Below are 16,433 nucleotides of genomic sequence, written 5' to 3'. Positions count from 1 at the left end.
CTGATATTGAGTTTTTTTCTTATCCTGATTCAAACAGTGTGCAGTTGGAGAGCCGGGAAGCTGATGCTGTTACAGACGAGGGGATAACCGCCCGAGTCCATGTAATTGCTTTGCTAAGTGTTACGTAACAGTTTGTTGCACGTTCAGGATGATTTCGGCAGCAGCAGCAGGCTTAGAGTGCTGCGGGATTATTCATCCTCTCTCCCATTTCTCAGAAAGGGGAAAATTTGTTTTCTAATCTTGCTTGGCCCATTTATCAGCTCTGGTTGTTTCGTTTCTGCCACACGGCTCTTTATTTATTGCTGGGACGTGACACACCTGTCCACGTCCTCCAGTGTGCCGTATTTTCTTTAATTCCTGGTGTGACCCTTTTAGCTCCAAGCAACGAGGAGAACTGTATATAATTCCTCTCCAGCTTTGTGTGACTGTGAATTAACAAACTTTAACCAAATGAACCGTTTTTGGAAACTGTATTTTATTTTTGTCATGCAGCTAATAAAATGCTCATATCTGTGGTATATTTTCCTTTAAATCGGGAAAACTCACTCCAGTCTCTCATTTATCTGTGAAGGGTCAAGGGACACTCACACATACGGGCATTTTAGGGTCACCAGTTAAACTGAAAGTGTGTTTGGTCTGTGCAGAACGCAGTCCAAATGAACATCCGGTTGTAAGAAGAAGGGTCATGTTTCCCATAGAATTCAGCACAAAGTCCAGTGTGATGCTGGTTTATATTTGGCTGTAGGGTCTCACTGCAGCTATAATTTAATCCCGAAAAGAAGATTACACTGTTCACTTCACGGTGTGAAAGAGAAATGTGGGAGAAGTTGAGTGTGTCCACACGTCCATCTTGTCAGCGCAATGACTCAGACGGTTCTTATTTTTGGCTGTGTTGAAAATGAATGGATGGATGAAAGGAAATTACAGTTTAGCCAAAGGTGGAATTGCTTGTAGATGTTGTGTGTCTAGATGTAAACTCACTGGTTCACAAAGTTTACAGAACAGACGTGAACGTATCTGTGAAACTGATGATGTGGATTTGTTTGTGTTTTGTCTGTTCGGAGGTGTTTTCATAAGTTGTGTTGTGCTGAGTGAGCGCCTCAGTCATGTAGACAGGGTTACTTCTGTTTGTTTGTTTTTTTTTCCTCCTGCGAGGTTTCTGTGCATTGGCTGACATTGATGCATTTTAAGAACATTTGTGTTAACTTAAAGACTTTCTGTGAACGTCCTGCTCGTGGATACTGAATGTAAACACCAACCAGAACAAATTACCACAGCTGATAAGGTTTTCCTCGCCTGCACGGCAAATATCATAATAAGACTAATGGGCATCTGGGGAGCAGCTCCCCTCTGTTAAACTGTGTAATCCCTTCGGCCTGCACACGCTGCTCTTCGTGCTTCACGCTCAAAGCTTGAAATCATGCTTTTGCACAGTTGCAATTCTCTGAAATTTGTGTTTATGTGTCCTTGACTAATTTGGCCACAGTGATTCAGGGGCACGCTGCTCCGTTCAGCTGACCGTCTTCATACAACTCATGCTTTGTTTGGGTCAAACGTCACAGTTTTCTTTCCTCAGACTTTTCTCACCGCACAGAAAAGCTCTGTTTATTATTTATTATTATCATTCCTTCACTTGCTGCAGAATAAACTTTCACCTTTTCACTCTATAAGTGTGTTTCAGTTGGGGGAGGCTAATATATGCAGCAGGCTAACTTTGTTGGTTGTCACGGTTACAGTAGTGGTGCACCTACTTCCGTTGCCAAGGTAACTGTGTTATCAGTCATGTTCCGGTGAGGTTAAGGCAAAGATGGCGGCTGTGTCCCGGTTCAGGGGCATCAGTGGTCGTTGTGGACCCGGCGGTCCGGCCTATGGAGGCCTTTTCCCACCTTTAATCGTTGCATTGCAAAGCAGAGGTCCTGTTGCCTAGCAACCTTGAGAGGAAAACTTCAAGACCGATATCGCCATCTTAACTCACCTGTTTAAATTTTATCAAGGGTTAAAGTATGAAATGAGCCCCTTCCCTGTGCTAATTTTTTGGCTTATCTTGGCGTGAGGGGCGGAGTCAAGCACTGCCAAGGTTTCAACGGGAGAACGGCCCGCCCTGAGCTCCAAAACGACTCTTCAGAGAAGCTGAAGCGACATCTGTGAGCCTGCATCCATTTTAATCTACAGCCCATCATAATAACCTGCTGCACAGACTTTATCAGGGGAAAATGCTGCTGGCGCCTGCTGGTCTCATTACGAGGAAAATTCAAAGTAGCATGAAAAATCAGATGCATGTCCTGATACGGTGTGACAGTTTCTGAACAAAAGGATTTTCCCCGGTCTGGTTCTGCCCACATGTCTGCACAATCAGCTCCTTTCCTCAGCTCATCACTCTCGTGCCTTTTACTTATTTATTTTTTCCCCCTTTCTGTGGAGGAGAAACGATGCAGATGACTCATTAAAAACAAACAGAATGGACAAATTAAAAGCAAAGATTATAAACCATGACTCAGCCACTACTACTCCTGACAGCTTGAGTTTCCATGTGCCGCGACCTGCGCAGATAGAATAGCCGTCTGACAACACCCATTGGCTGAAAGTAGGTCAAGTTTAGATTCACGTCACTTTGCTGTGGCTCCACAGTGGATTGTTTCTTCGCCGCTCAGATTTACAGCTGAGCACAGCAGCGGGGTATCTAGAGAGATGGCGTGAAATGGTTCAGTTTGATATGTGGCTGTAGGAAGTTTATCCATATTACAAACACATTTCATCTTACAAGAGAAACCGAACCAGTCAGGAATCTAAAATGAAGCTGCTTTATTTATAAATAATCAGATTCCAGTCCAGCTTTGCTTTTTTCCAGGTCATGTCACACCCTGCTGTGGTTCAAACTACAAAGTGGAGTATATTTGGCTACTAAACATGGAATAAAGATGGTGACCTCTCCGGTTTTAAGGGCGAGGCTTTAGTGTTTTCGGAAAAACTCGCCCCCATTTGTAACTTCAGGTTGGAAGAAATAACTGAACCAAACAAACCTGACTTTTACAGTTGACGGGGTTAAGGGGGCCTGTCAATCACAGCATTTAAAAGTTGACATACCTGCTCTGAGACACTCTGAAGTGTTGTAATTAACAAGAGCAGTTGGAACTTAGCATGTTTGGTTCACAGGTCAAAACGCCCCATCTGCTCACCTGTTCTCTGTCTTTGTGCCCTTTATTAAAATTTCCCCTCAAATCGGAGCTTTTGTACCTGCGTTCCTTTTCCAAGAACACAATCTTTTAGAAGTTCCATTCATCACATTTGCCAAATGGGTTCATTCTTAAGTGTTTGTGATGAATTCATCTTGTTAGCGAACGTTTACTTTTTGCAGCATGCTGTCCAACTATCTCTCACATTTAAAACTATTCTATCACTGCTCATATTTGAAATACAAACATGGTGTGTGTGTGTTTGTATCTAAAATAGCTGATCACTTTGCTATTGCAGGTAAAAAAAAGTATTTCATAGTGTTCAGGTAAACTTATTTTATTCATTGTTTTGTTAAAAACAATGAATAAATCTCATCTCATCTCTGATCAGTTAAAAGTTCAAACGCACGTTGAATTCCTTTTACTCATGCCTAGAGAGTAATAAAAACACTTGTGGGAAAAAAAAGAGGTTTTAAAAATTCATGGTTGAAAGGGATCATCTAGATTTGTGTTCCACCTCAGATTTACAACAGTCCCCGAAGGCATCCTTTCGCCTTCCGAGCGCTTTACTGTCGAAACAACGAAGCTCTTTTCTCCCACGTCGTGTGAACGCGTCGCGGGGACGAGTTCCCGCCCACCGCTCTGCTTTGACGTCATAGGCGTCCGTCTCCGCACATGGACGGAGCGGCCTCCCTCCCTCCCTCCGCCGTCACCTCCTCCTTCCTCCCCCCCCCCCCCCCCTCCTCCCTCCTCCCTCCGCCGTCACCTCCTCCTTCCTCCCCCAGCTCTTTCCCATCCAGCCCCGGCTCCAGAGCTCCAGCCGCTCACCGTCCCTGCCGCAGCGCCCAGTCCGGTCTTCAGCCTCCGAGCCCGGCGTGGTCTGTGGATCCTCCCCGCTGCGCCTCCGCCGCTCCGCGAGGAGTTCGTTTTTCTGTATTCTTTTTTTTTTTTTTTTTTAGGGGAAGGGGAGGGGGGGCGCAAACAATTTAATTTAATTCATTTTATTTTGTTTTATTTTATTTTTCCTTTCCAAAGACACACACATGGAGAAAATGGCCAGACCTCTCCCCATAAACACAACTTTCCTGCCGCCGACTCACTGCGTCCTCAAATCGCTGCTGGAGAATCCGCTGAAACTGCCCTTCCACCACGATGAAGGTAAGTTTTCTCTTGTTTTACCCCAGTGTGTTTTTTAAAGCACCTTCTTGCCCTCGGGGTTGTTGTTCTGCTTTGTTTTGTTTGTGTGTTTGTTTGTTTGTTTGTGCGGGGTTTTCGACGGAACCGAACCGGGAGTGACTCCTCTTGACATTTTAAGCTCTTTGTCGATCCGAAGCGCAGATGTGTTGAATATCAGAGATGATAGAAAACGCAAGCTGCTGATCTCCCTTCACCTGACAGCCTGACGCTAACTTCTGTTTCTGCTGTAAATCAGCACAATGCGGGAAGATTTGCATCTATTGCGTTTTTTTTATTTATTAAATCTTTAATCTCTAAATTGCGTTCACAACCTACCCACCTGTCCTCGGTGGGATCTATATTTATAAAGATGCCACTAGCTGTCCACAGAGGGCGTCTTCTCCGCTGCTCAGCTGTGTTTGTGTTGATAAAGTGTCTTTCCATCATCTGAACATTAATGTGGAATCAGTTTTATATCCTAAAGGGTCATTTCACCCAGATAAGAACACGGCTACTTGGACTAAATGTGTAAAAAACTAATAATCCACATGATCTTTTTCCAGCACTTAATGCAGAAGAGAGGCAGTTTTAACAGTTTTTTTTTTTTGTTGGATTAGATGAGACATTATGCATGAAAGACAGAGAGCAAGAAAAGGAAACAGACATTTAGAAGGCACAAAGATGAGACAAGATAGTATTGTGATAAAATGAAGTAGTGGCGTGAAAGGATATTCATCTTATAGTTCTGATGCCGACATGATTTCACCTGCAGGCTTCGGGAAAGATAAAGAGAAAGAAAAGAAGTTGGAGGATGAGAGCAGCACAGCCAGCCACCCACAGTCGGCCTTCCTGGGCCCGACCCTGTGGGACAAGACTCTGCCCTACGACGGGGACAACTTCCAGCTGGAGTACATGGACCTGGAGGAGTTCCTGTCAGAGAACGGCATCCCAGCCAACACCACCCAGAGCGACCAGGCCCAGCAGGCAGCGCAGCCGGCGCAGGCCCCTCTGCAGCAGGCCCCACCGCCGCCGCAGCCGGCCCCACCCACACCCTCCGTGGTGGACCTCAGCAGCCGCGCCACCACCTCCGTTCACAGCAGCATGGCGCCTCAGACCTGCCTCCACAGTCCCAGCACAGCAGGTAGGAAGGGAAGCACATTGATGCGGATCCCTGACGTGCACCTGAAACCACACCTGCACCACAGCGACACGTGCGATCGCACACTTGTGTCCTCCAGAGGGCTACACTGCTGTTTGTTCACCTGCTGCACACACACAGAAACACACTTTCTGTTCACCATTAGAGAAACCAAGATGCAATGAGGGACTTTGTGTCTGTTTTAGAAACGTTCCTCCTGCCGCTCCTCCCAGTTAGAGCCGTTGGCTAAAGGTTAGATCCACACCAGCACGCTCCAGCTCTGATTTACAGTCCCTGAACTGGACTTTGGAGTCCCACAGCACAGGCTAAACCGGCTCAAGTCCAAAGATGCAGCACAGCCTCATTCATGAAGTTCAGAACGGACTCTTTATTTGAGATTTTTACTACTGCGGTTTGAAGGATGTGATCCAGAGTTTCTTCCCCCTGTAACAGTTGGCTTCCCTGTTTATTTTTATTAATTCCCTGAATAGTTCGGCGATGGCTGACTGATGAAATGGGATTTATGTATTGGTAGTTTGTTGTCCTGCAGTTCAGATTCAATTAGTTACATTTTCTGTTCAATTTCTTTGCATTCGGCTCTACATGGGGCCAAAGCTGCTGATTTCTCCACAAAACGAGTCCCATTATTGTCATGAACCCACATTAAACAGGCAGTTTGTATTCAGACTGAGGCTCTAAACGGTTTAACTCTGTTTGTTAAGATGCTGCCAGACGCTCTTTGGGGTTTTCAATCCACCAGACAATTCTCTATAAATTCAAACAGAGCAAAGTCTCTCACAGGGCCAAACGCAGGCAGGAACCCTGGAGATGGTTTGTGTTTCACGTGCAAACTCGACGCACAAAGATCTGATGATATGTGGCAGATGGAGGGTGATGTGTGTTTGTGTGTGTGATGATTATCTGTGTTTTACCTGCGAACAGGTGGCATGTGTTGATGTTATAGAGAGCGATCAGAACTCTTTGCTTCCAGTGAGCGGTGTTGATGATTAAAAACGTCACAGTTTGGTCGTTGATGGAGGGTGAGTGGCTATCGATCGCCGTCCCACCGCTCGTTTGTCAATGCGTGACGTGCAACTCTCCGCGGCTTCGGCTTTTTCAATCACAGAGCTGCACCGCCACCACACAAACACATCCGCTCAGTGTTGTGTCAGGAAGGAAGGCACCTTGAGATGTAGTTAATGCTGCTAAATGCACCACATGACATCCAGTCCTTGTTTATAATAACGGAGCCAGACAATTACATTTGTGGTATTAGTGAAACCAGAAATTTAAACAAATTGGAGCAAAACTGAGGAGCAAACATACAACATCCAGCTCAGTCTTTGGGCTGAGCTCTAATAAGTCTGGTGATTTCAGAGTGCGAGGAGACAATTCTTCAAAATAAAATTTTTGTAAAACCGAGATTTACTGCAACACACATTTTTATTCTTGTTATCAATGGATTTGATCAGCATGACGACCGATATCGATCAGACTCCACCCAGAAACTGATCAAGGAAAGACATTTAGCAAACATGTCCACCAGCATTCATTAGAAAAAGAAACAACGTAAACATCTTTATCAAAAAGTTTGTTTCACAGCAAATACAGACTGGAAGTCGCTGAGATGAATGCATTAGTTTTAGCCTCCACACTTGTTAATTGGTCTGCTGCTGTTAGCAGACTGAGCTCAGTTAGTTTTAGCCTCCAGCTTGTCCAACTCCACCTTGAAATGAGAAGTTCAGCCTGCAGCTGCATGGAAAAAACTGTAAAAATAATAAAATAATCTGTAAACGGTTTACATTTCCTTTAAAATGGAAAAGAACAGAATATTTTCCTCCAGCGTTGAGGTGACAGGACAAACGCAGCTTCTGTCCAGCTGACAATGAAACATTACGATATAATGATACAGAGCTGAGATCAGACCTGAGGAGGTGCATGTGTAGTTCTGGACTGCTTATTCCACACGTGGGCTTCACGTGCACACACACACACACACACAGGCTGAAGCTCTTTCTGTGTGTGCGCGTCTTCACATTTCACGTGAATGCGGCTGGAGTTTCCTGCAGCATGCCGGGCCATGTGACGGACACATGCAGGCGCCGTGTGCAGCTCTGAGCTGCAAACAGGAGCTTGTCACGGCATGAACCTGCCCCCCCCCCTCCCTCCCTTCCTCCCTCACTCACTCTCTCACTCACTCTCACTTACACCCTCCCCGCCCGTCTCCTCTCCAGTTCCCGTCCAGTCTTCCTCTCCCTCCCTCGCCGGGCTCGGCTCCGACACAGAGCCTGGACTCGGAGCCAAGGCACAGGCTGTACCCTGCAGAGATCACATGGACTCTGGTGTGCTCTCGTCACGTGTGCACAATATTGTTCCAGCTCGTCTAGTCTTGTCTCGTCTCGTCTAACCAACCACTCCGCCATCATCACCACCATCACCACCACCACCACCACCACCACCACACACCACAGCCGCCCACAACACACACACGCACTCCCTCTGTGCCCACACTCTGCTTACAAGCTAAACAACAGGCAGCTGATAACACTGTTATCACCACCAACGAGCGAACGACAGAGCAGGTGCTGCGGTTTTTTTCTCAAACAGCCTGCAGATGTCGAAGGTCAGTCCAGGAGACAGGCCCCGCACGCTGGGGCCAAAGGGGAAGTCAAATGTAGGAGGGGTCACGTTTTGGGGCGCATTCAGACCTGTCAGACCTGCACTGACAGGTCTACGTCCCATCGTCAGAGCAGCCAGACGAGGCCTTTCCTCTCAAATGTCCCAGCATGTAGACGGCCTCAGCGTGACCTGAAGGAACGAAGTGTCTCTTCTAGGATGTCCACTCGGTTGGTAAATCAATGAGGCAACAAGTTGGCGTCCTGCACATGATGACGAAACGACCGGAACCGACATCTGCTCCTTCTGAATTAATCTAAAAATAAATAAATAAATAAATAAGAATGACGCACACCATCTGACTTTCAAAACAAGTCATTTTGAACATTTCAGTACCAGAAATCCATCAGGAAAATAGTTTTCCAAACAGTTAATGAAATCCAATTGAAGTAATCAAGCTCCTTTCCTGAGTGGCAGACGTGTGAAATTTTAAGGTGGTTATCTTTGATACGAACACACAACAGAATTTATTAGCTTTAGAAATATCACAAAAATGCAGCTTCATATTTCATGCTGCAGTTTTAAAGCTAAGGAGGAGGAAATACTGGATTTGCTGTGGTCTGCTTTCTGTTTTCTGTTCAGGAGAGTTCTGAACCAGTTCTAGTTGGTTTTGTTGCTCCTTTGCCCCCATGGGTGGTGACTGACAGCAGAATATGACTGCCGTTGGCTGTTTCGCCAATGTCAAAGTTCAACTGCTCTGTCAGTGTACGCAGATACAACCGACGCATTATCAGCCACGCAGGGAGGTGATAACACAATGATATGGCCCTGTAGTGTGTGTGTGTGTGTGTGCAGATAAAATAATGTCACATGAAACTAGTTCCAGAAGTATTTAACCAGGAAACCTGTTTATTCCATCTTTCAGCGCTGGGCTACCTTTCCTGGCAGGTTAATTTTAGATTTCCTGATCAGGAGGGAGGATGAGGAGGAGGAAGGGCTGATTTAACAAATCCACATTCAGCGTTGTACATGAGTTGAAGTTGTTACGGGTCATTGAACATGCTTGTGGCTCTACTTTTAGCCCGTGATCATGCTTCTGTATTTTAAAAATCCACTAATTAGAGGATGAAAATAACTCGTAAAGGTGATTAGGGCGAGATGGGCTATTTCCTGACGCGTCCCGTTAAAGTTGGAAAGGAGCTTGGCGTCAGGCTCAGCTTGTGAAAGTTGGGGCGTTATGTCAGGTCATTACCCGAGCTGGAAAATGCTCATTTGAAAGATTATTTGTTATCGATGAGATATCGGGCCAAGTCGGCTGAGTATTTACTGATCGATCGGTCTGACAAAAATCTGCTTTAAGAGAGTTCTTATTTTAAAGGGTTGAATGTTGAAACTGCAATAATGGAAAAAGAAAAGTTGAGACTCAACATTTTGAATTTATTGGCCACAGTGCTGAAGATATTAAGTTATCGAGCCGCTTCTCTGACTGAGAAATAGAGCAGATTTCAGGTGAAACATTGGATGTTTGGTCCAGGTGGGCGGGGCTTGGCTTGGGACAGCGACTGCTTTGTTGTGACATCACAAAGTCCCAGAAATCCTCACAGCTCAGTTTAAGGCTCAGTTTCTGAATACAGACTGAGACCTTTGATACTTTGATACTGCATTAATATGAAACTAGACCTGACATGGAGGTCTACCTTTAGACTCCAGTGAGCCTTTTAAATTTCAGCTTTTTTGGATAAACATCGAGGAATTTATTAAAGATGATACGAAAGCATTTATATTCTGACTGTGAACGGCTGCATGTGTGAAGTAAATTTAGTAATATAATATAAAGAGATAACAAATAACACATCTACCTTCAGACTATAAGGAACCTTTAAAACCGGAAAGACATGAATTCGTCTCAGATTGTTTTTAGCAGCAAATCTAGCTCAGTTTTTTGTGTCTGTCTTATTTTGCCTCTGGCACTAAACACACACAAAAAAAAATCACTTAAAAGGCTTCAGGATGAAAGCTTTCCAGCCAGCATTGCTGCTTAATATTTTTTGGTTTGGGTCCAGGACAAGATATCTGGGCTCAGAGAAGCTGCAATGCACAAATTTTTATCTGTTTCCTTACATTTAGACGAAAATAATAATTCGATTGTTCAGTTCTGAATTCGGCCTGTTTTGTTTTTGTATTTTTACATTTGTAAGCCTTTTTCTCTTCAATGAAAGTAGATTCTTTCTTTTTTGGGGGGAACATATGCTGACATTTCTTAAAATGAGAAAATCATTGTTTAAATCATTGGATGGAAGAATTTCAAACCACACCCGTTCCTTCTGGTGCATATCGGCCTGCAACCCCAAAATCTGCCAGAGGCCTCTGTCTGAAACGTGTATGGGAAAGTTGCTTTCACAGGGACATTCTTCCACATTCTTGTTCGGCTTTAAGAGGTGATAATTAGATAATAATAGTCCTGCAAAGTTCCTCAAATGAACACTGTGTTCTTGCTTTGTCTTCCGTTTTGCTCAACAGACAAAAGTTGAGGTGGGCGAAGCGACCACTTGAGGTATTCATGTGTCTGATGAAGGAGCCCATCACTTCCTCTGGGTAGGGCAGCATCTCCCAAAGAACAGACTGAACACAGACTTCCTGTTTGCCTTTTGATTCGTGCAGAAAGGAAACAGTCAGAGCCCTCAGAGTCCGACGGGGCCTTCTCATATCTCCACCGCATCCAAAAGCAGCTCAGCCGGTCAATGCCGCCAATCGAAGGTCAGCGGCATTGACCGGCTGTCACGGCGGCCTCGTAAACAAGAATCTGGGTCATGATGTACGAGCTTAGAGCAGCTCATCGGCAACCGGTGAGAACATGCAGCGCACTTCGCTGCTTACAGGCGTTACAGGCGTTGGAACGCCATCGTGGTTTGAGGCAGCAAAGAAGTTTGTGCAGATGTCGTTGCACCCGCAGAGATTAATAACTGCAGAGCTCGAGAGCCAGAACTTCAGTCTGGACGAGATGAGACACAGACCAAACCTGTTGCTCTGAGATCAGCTGAAACCTGAAGATAAGGCGGTTTGTGAAGTGATGTGTCAGTCTGTGTGTGTTGTGTTTTTAAAGGCTTGTGTAGCAGCGCCACCTGCTGGATGCTTTAAAAACATGGCAGTAGAGCTGCTGTTGTTTTTCTCCGTAAAGCTTCACGTCTGCACCGACTCTCACCCCGAGTCTGACAGTTCCTCAAACACACAAACATGTGAGCTCAGATTATGAAAGGCAGCATTCAGAAGCCCCCCCTGACAGCCAGCCGGCCCCCTGCCCGTCATGAGAGGCTCTCAGCAGAGCTCCCCACCTTAGCTCCTCCTGTGTCCTTTGTCCAGCTTTAAGAAAAGATTTGCTGGTGACGACTTACTCATGCAATCACATAACCAATTATCCCAAACAGGAGCACCACCTGGAGTCTAATGGGGCCATTAGAGACGAGCTCTGACATGTTCAGAGTTCGATTCCCGCTGATTTCTACTTTAGCTGTCAAATAATTGCACACTAACACCGACCTCTCTTCTCTGTGCTCTTGTGGGCTTCTGCTAACACAGTTGTTGTTGTTGTTGTGTTGCAGCTCTGCCCTCGGCTCGAGACACCCCCAGCCCCATCGACCCAGAGTCCATTCAGGTGCCCGTGACCTACGAGCCCGACCCGGCAGACCTGGCTCTGTCCAGCGTTCCCGGCCAGGAAATATTCGATCCCAGGAAACGCAAATTCTCCGCCGAGGAGCTGAAGCCTCAGCCGATGATCAAAAAAGCCCGGAAGGTCTTCATTCCCGACGACCTGAAGGTGAACACTTTTTTTTTTTTTTTTTTTCTTGCTTTTTTCCTCACTCTTTTTGTGGAGATTTGGGTGGGGGGAGGAAAAATACTGAACTAAAAGCCAAACATGATGATCCTTATCTTTAGAATTGTGTAAGAGTGTAACACAAAAAATGGAAATTTCAGTTAATTTTGCATCAAAGCAAGTTTTCAGACTCTTCGAGGAAAATCACTGAAAAACTGTTGAAAACAGAGTTAAATTAGGAAAGTAAAATAAATTCATATTTATATGAGAGCCTGATCCTCTAAAACAGTGTAAACAAACCAAGAAGATTTTTAAAATGTCCCATCTAAAGGAAGAATCAGAAACCAAACCAAAAATAATATTTTGAGTGTGTTTTAAATCCAGTTGCTGTTAAACATGGTGGGTGAGGATGGATGAATCACAGCAGCAAACAAAAGACGAGCCCTCGTATCTATAAAAAATACCTACTGCAGGTTCAGATGGTCTGACGGCGTTTGGTTATTTGTGTCTGTTCTGCCCTGCAGGACGACAAATACTGGGCCCGGCGCAGAAAGAACAACGTGGCGGCCAAGCGGTCGCGGGACGCCCGGCGGCTCAAAGAGAACCAGATCGCCATCCGGGCCGGCTTCCTGGAGAAGGAGAACGCCGCCCTCCGCATGGAGGTGGCGGACTTGAGGAAGGAGCTGGGCCGCTGCAAGAACATTCTGGCTAAATACGAGGCCCGACACGGGCCCCTGTGAGCCCCCCGACCCCCTCCACCCCCAAAACCACCCTCCCCCCCTCCCTCCATCCCAACAACACTTTACTACCCTGACTCACCCGCTCCTCAAGTTCTGAAGGACAATGTGTCTCTTTTGGTGGCACTCACCCCCCCCCCCCCACCACTCCCTCCCTCTGTCTCACCCCCCTGACCTCCCCCCAACACACACCTGTATCGTTCTGGTATTATAATAGTCATTTTGACTTCAATCATAAGCTTCGATTTGTCTGTTCCTCTTTTATTTTCAGTGCATCATTCGACTGAATATATGAGCGTATACATAGACGAAAAAAGATAAACATATATTTACACATGCATACTTCCCACTTAATGTACTGTGAGGAGTTATGAGCCAACCCACCAGCTGAGTCCCCCCCTTCCAGTTTTGAGATACGATGCCATGCTGTTTGTTGTTCACTTTCATACCAATTTTATACGTGAGAATCAGGACTGAAAACTGTTTCCTGCTTCCCTTTCTTATAACCATGTGATGTTTTGGAGCCTGCTTTTACCTCCCACCTCCTCAAACCTGCTCTATTTTTTAGTTTTTCTTCTATCTGGTTTTTTAAAATCCTTTTCTTGATCTTCATGTTGTATTTCAGTTGTGGTAAACTGCATCCTCGGTATTTTAACGTTCGAATAGCACTTAAAAAAATCTTTTTCCTGTGCAATCGTGGCGTAGATTTGCCGTTTTTTTTTTTTGTGTTTTTTTTTTCCTCTTCCTACTTATTTGGGTTGTTCTTCTCCACTCAGACAATGAGCAATAATTCCTGCCCAGAACTAAACTGATGTGATGACCTCCTTGTTCCTCACCCCTCCACCACCACTGATGGCAAATCGCTCCCCCCCCACCTCCCAAATCTCAGCTCACCTCCGTTAACTAAGACGACCTCAGTTAACCTCTGCACTAATGCGCGTCTCACAATCTGATCCGGTGCAATGTTTCCACTAGCTCAAAAAATTTCCTCCGCCTCATATTTATCTACCTTTTATTTCTCAGATGGAAGATTGTTGTTGTTTTTCTTTACACACACACACACAAATACATATTTATACATATATATATATATATATATATTCTGTTGATATAATTGTTAGTATTAATACTTCTATTGACGTTGTCATTCAGTTTCCTCGTTTCTCAGATTTAAGCATGATTTTTCTCATAGAATGAAAAGCTATTGACGAATCTTTCTTTTTATTTGCAAAAGGTTGTTGATAATTATTTCCGCTTCTGTTTAACTTAGCATGATCAATGAGTCTTTATTTTTAGGAATCAACAGAGGTCTGTAGTCTCTTTCTCTTTGTCTTTGTAGCTCTATGTTTGCCTTCTTTTTAAAGATGGCTGTATGAATGTAAAAGATGTTGACAAAACACAAAAAAACAAAAAGGTTGGATGGTGTTGTCCAATACTGTGGTTAACCCAATCAATTTGTTTACTGCAAACCAAACGATTCACAAACAGAGATGATATATTGGTTACAAGAGATATGTTTATATAAACCTATTCTATAAGTTGTTCTTTTTGTACAGTATTTTTCCTATACATTACTGAACTATGTATTTTAAAGGCACAACAGATCCAAAATATAAAAAATATAACTGAAAGTCAAATGCAGATAGTGATATTTTAATATTCTATATTAGCTAGGATGTGGTAGTTTTACAGAGATGTGTGGATATTCAGCAGCACCTAAACCTCCTGGGCATTATTATGAATTTTATTATCATATTGATGATTATTATTATGAATATTATGACACTCCTTAAATTGGTGCCACCTTTAGGATCCCGTAATTGAAGCTATTCCCATTGAACCCATTGGATGAATCAGATGCACCAAAAAAAGAGAATGTACAGTTAAAGTTCGGCCCGGACTCTCATCCGACGTGAAAATGTGAAAATCACACTTGGCTTGTTGTGTTTAGTGCTGTAACCTTTAACCTTTGACCTCTCTCCTCCTCCTCCTCCTCCTCCTCCTTTGACCAAGACGACGTGCTCCGACTTAAACCAGCTTTTCTTTCAATTATTCCAACTTTTTTGAGGCTGCTTTTGCTGATTGTTGTTTCTTACCGATCTGATTCGATGGGATGAAGTTACTATGAAGGAAGGGAAATCTATAGCTGGTCACTGTTGCTGCTCTCAGTGTGCGTTTGTGTGTTCGTGTGTGATCGGTTCCTTCGACCGATGCAGTTGTAGGGCGTCCCTGAACCTGAGTGATGGACACTGGGAAGTTTTTTTAAAAACACTTTTCTTAAACAAAAGCTGACAGTGGAGTCCCCCCCCGCCGCTACACACACCCCCTAAACTTTATTGTGTTGTTGTGTAGAGCTGCATCCTGCAAAGTTTTTATTTTTTTTTTTTTGTCTGTTGGGAGCTGGATGGGACTGATTTGTGTTTATTAAGGCTGATTCTGACATTTGTATATTTAAATAATGTAAAGGAAAATTTACTGATTGAAATCCACCTGCTGGAAAATCCAATACAAAAACTAACGTGTTTATATGTTAATTAAATTAGTTACTTTCGCACTAAGCTGTGCTGAAATTAATTTTCCATTTGTGTGTAGTTGACGTATGATTGAAACGATCGAAACAACAGAGTCCATCTTAAGTTGACAAATCGAAATTTGAAATCCCAGTTTGCAGTTTAAATTTTTTCCCCAAGTTCAGGCTGTTGGACAATTTAACAAGGATGTAACACGGGGGTTTTTTTCTAAAAAAAAATAAATAAATAAAAAAGACAAAATATAACAAAATATATTTATAATACATTTTTATAAATATTTTTCAAAATTTTCTTTGCGTTCATTTATTTTTTTACGTGGAAATGGAAATTGGACGTGTTAAATTTAATTTTGTCATCCATCAGGTGCACACAAATGAAAAATGATGATATAGTTCTATTTAAATCGACGGTTGTGGACATCATCAGTATTTTCTTCTTTTCAGATGAAAATTAGGAAACTAAAAAAAAAAAAGTTAAAAACCCCAAAAGTAAAATTCAGAGAAGTCTCCATCAGCCTTGTAAAAACAGCAAACAGATGCGGTCTCATCCCGGTGCAGACGTTATCTATGCGGTCCAAAGGTCTGTCCCATATAAAAATGATTCTCTTCTAACAGAAAACTATCGTCTTAATGTTTTGTTTTACGCTTTAGAGGCCGTCTCCCTTTTGTTGGGTTTGTAGAGAGAAGTTAAGACTGGAACGATGCCGGAGCATCTTTTTATGAAACCGTATATATATATATATATATATAAAGCCAATAATTAATCCATGTGTATCCCAAAATTACCTCACTGTCGAGTGATTTCACTACCTCACCTGGAAACGTTAACCATAATTCTGAGTCTATTCCAGTGCCTTGAATACACTGACTGTTCCCCGGTCTCTCAGCAATGTAACAATCTCATCGCAGCACCGCTCGGATAGGTTCAGATCTGCACTGAAGGGCTTCTTAGTGCATCAAAAAAATATATATATATTATATAATATATACACTGACAACTCCTTTCACTTCTTATTTTGGACATTGCAACAGACTTGTAACCATTGTATTCATGGCAACACCAACAGACTGTTTCAGAGTGCATATGATACGACTTAAAGGCGTATTCGGTCTCGTCTGTGATGGAATGGATGCATAACATTTATTTGTGCTGTTTGGTCCTCAGCCTGTCTCTGTAATTTGTAGTGTCTAATAAAATCCTGATTCTTTTCTGACCTCTTGTTTCTCTGTCCGTCCACTCAGAGTAGATTTA

At 43.7% G+C, this 16,433-nt stretch overlaps 1 protein-coding gene across 1 annotated transcript; it reads left to right on the top strand.

Moving 5' to 3' along the window:
• Positions 1-4,128: 4,128 nt before the first annotated feature.
• On the top strand, positions 4,129-16,395 carry hlfa (HLF transcription factor, PAR bZIP family member a). Its single transcript, XM_029507988.1, has 8 exons — positions 4,129-4,331; positions 5,122-5,324; positions 5,367-5,490; positions 7,722-7,839; positions 10,765-10,918; positions 11,207-11,339; positions 11,703-11,917; positions 12,439-16,395. Exons 1-8 carry the CDS (start codon positions 4,217-4,219, stop codon positions 12,652-12,654), a joined length of 1,278 nt encoding a protein of 425 aa, XP_029363848.1. The 5' UTR covers positions 4,129-4,216; the 3' UTR covers positions 12,655-16,395.
• The last annotated feature ends 38 nt before the right edge of the window (positions 16,396-16,433 follow it).

Source organism: Echeneis naucrates, chromosome 8 (genome assembly GCF_900963305.1).
Source record: "Echeneis naucrates chromosome 8, fEcheNa1.1, whole genome shotgun sequence".
Taxonomy (NCBI): domain Eukaryota; kingdom Metazoa; phylum Chordata; class Actinopteri; order Carangiformes; family Echeneidae; genus Echeneis; species Echeneis naucrates.
This window is presented reverse-complemented; position numbering and strand designations above follow the sequence as displayed.

Bases quoted from the DNA above. Each gene is read 5' to 3' on its own strand.
- hlfa (XM_029507988.1), top strand. From the start codon at position 4,217: ATGGAGAAAATGGCCAGACCTCTCCCCATAAACACAACTTTCCTGCCG. The intron at 4,332-5,121 runs GTAAGTTTTCTC...TTTCACCTGCAG, and splicing joins GCCCTTCCACCACGATGAAG to GCTTCGGGAAAGATAAAGAG. The intron at 11,918-12,438 runs GTGAACACTTTT...TCTGCCCTGCAG, and splicing joins TCATTCCCGACGACCTGAAG to GACGACAAATACTGGGCCCG.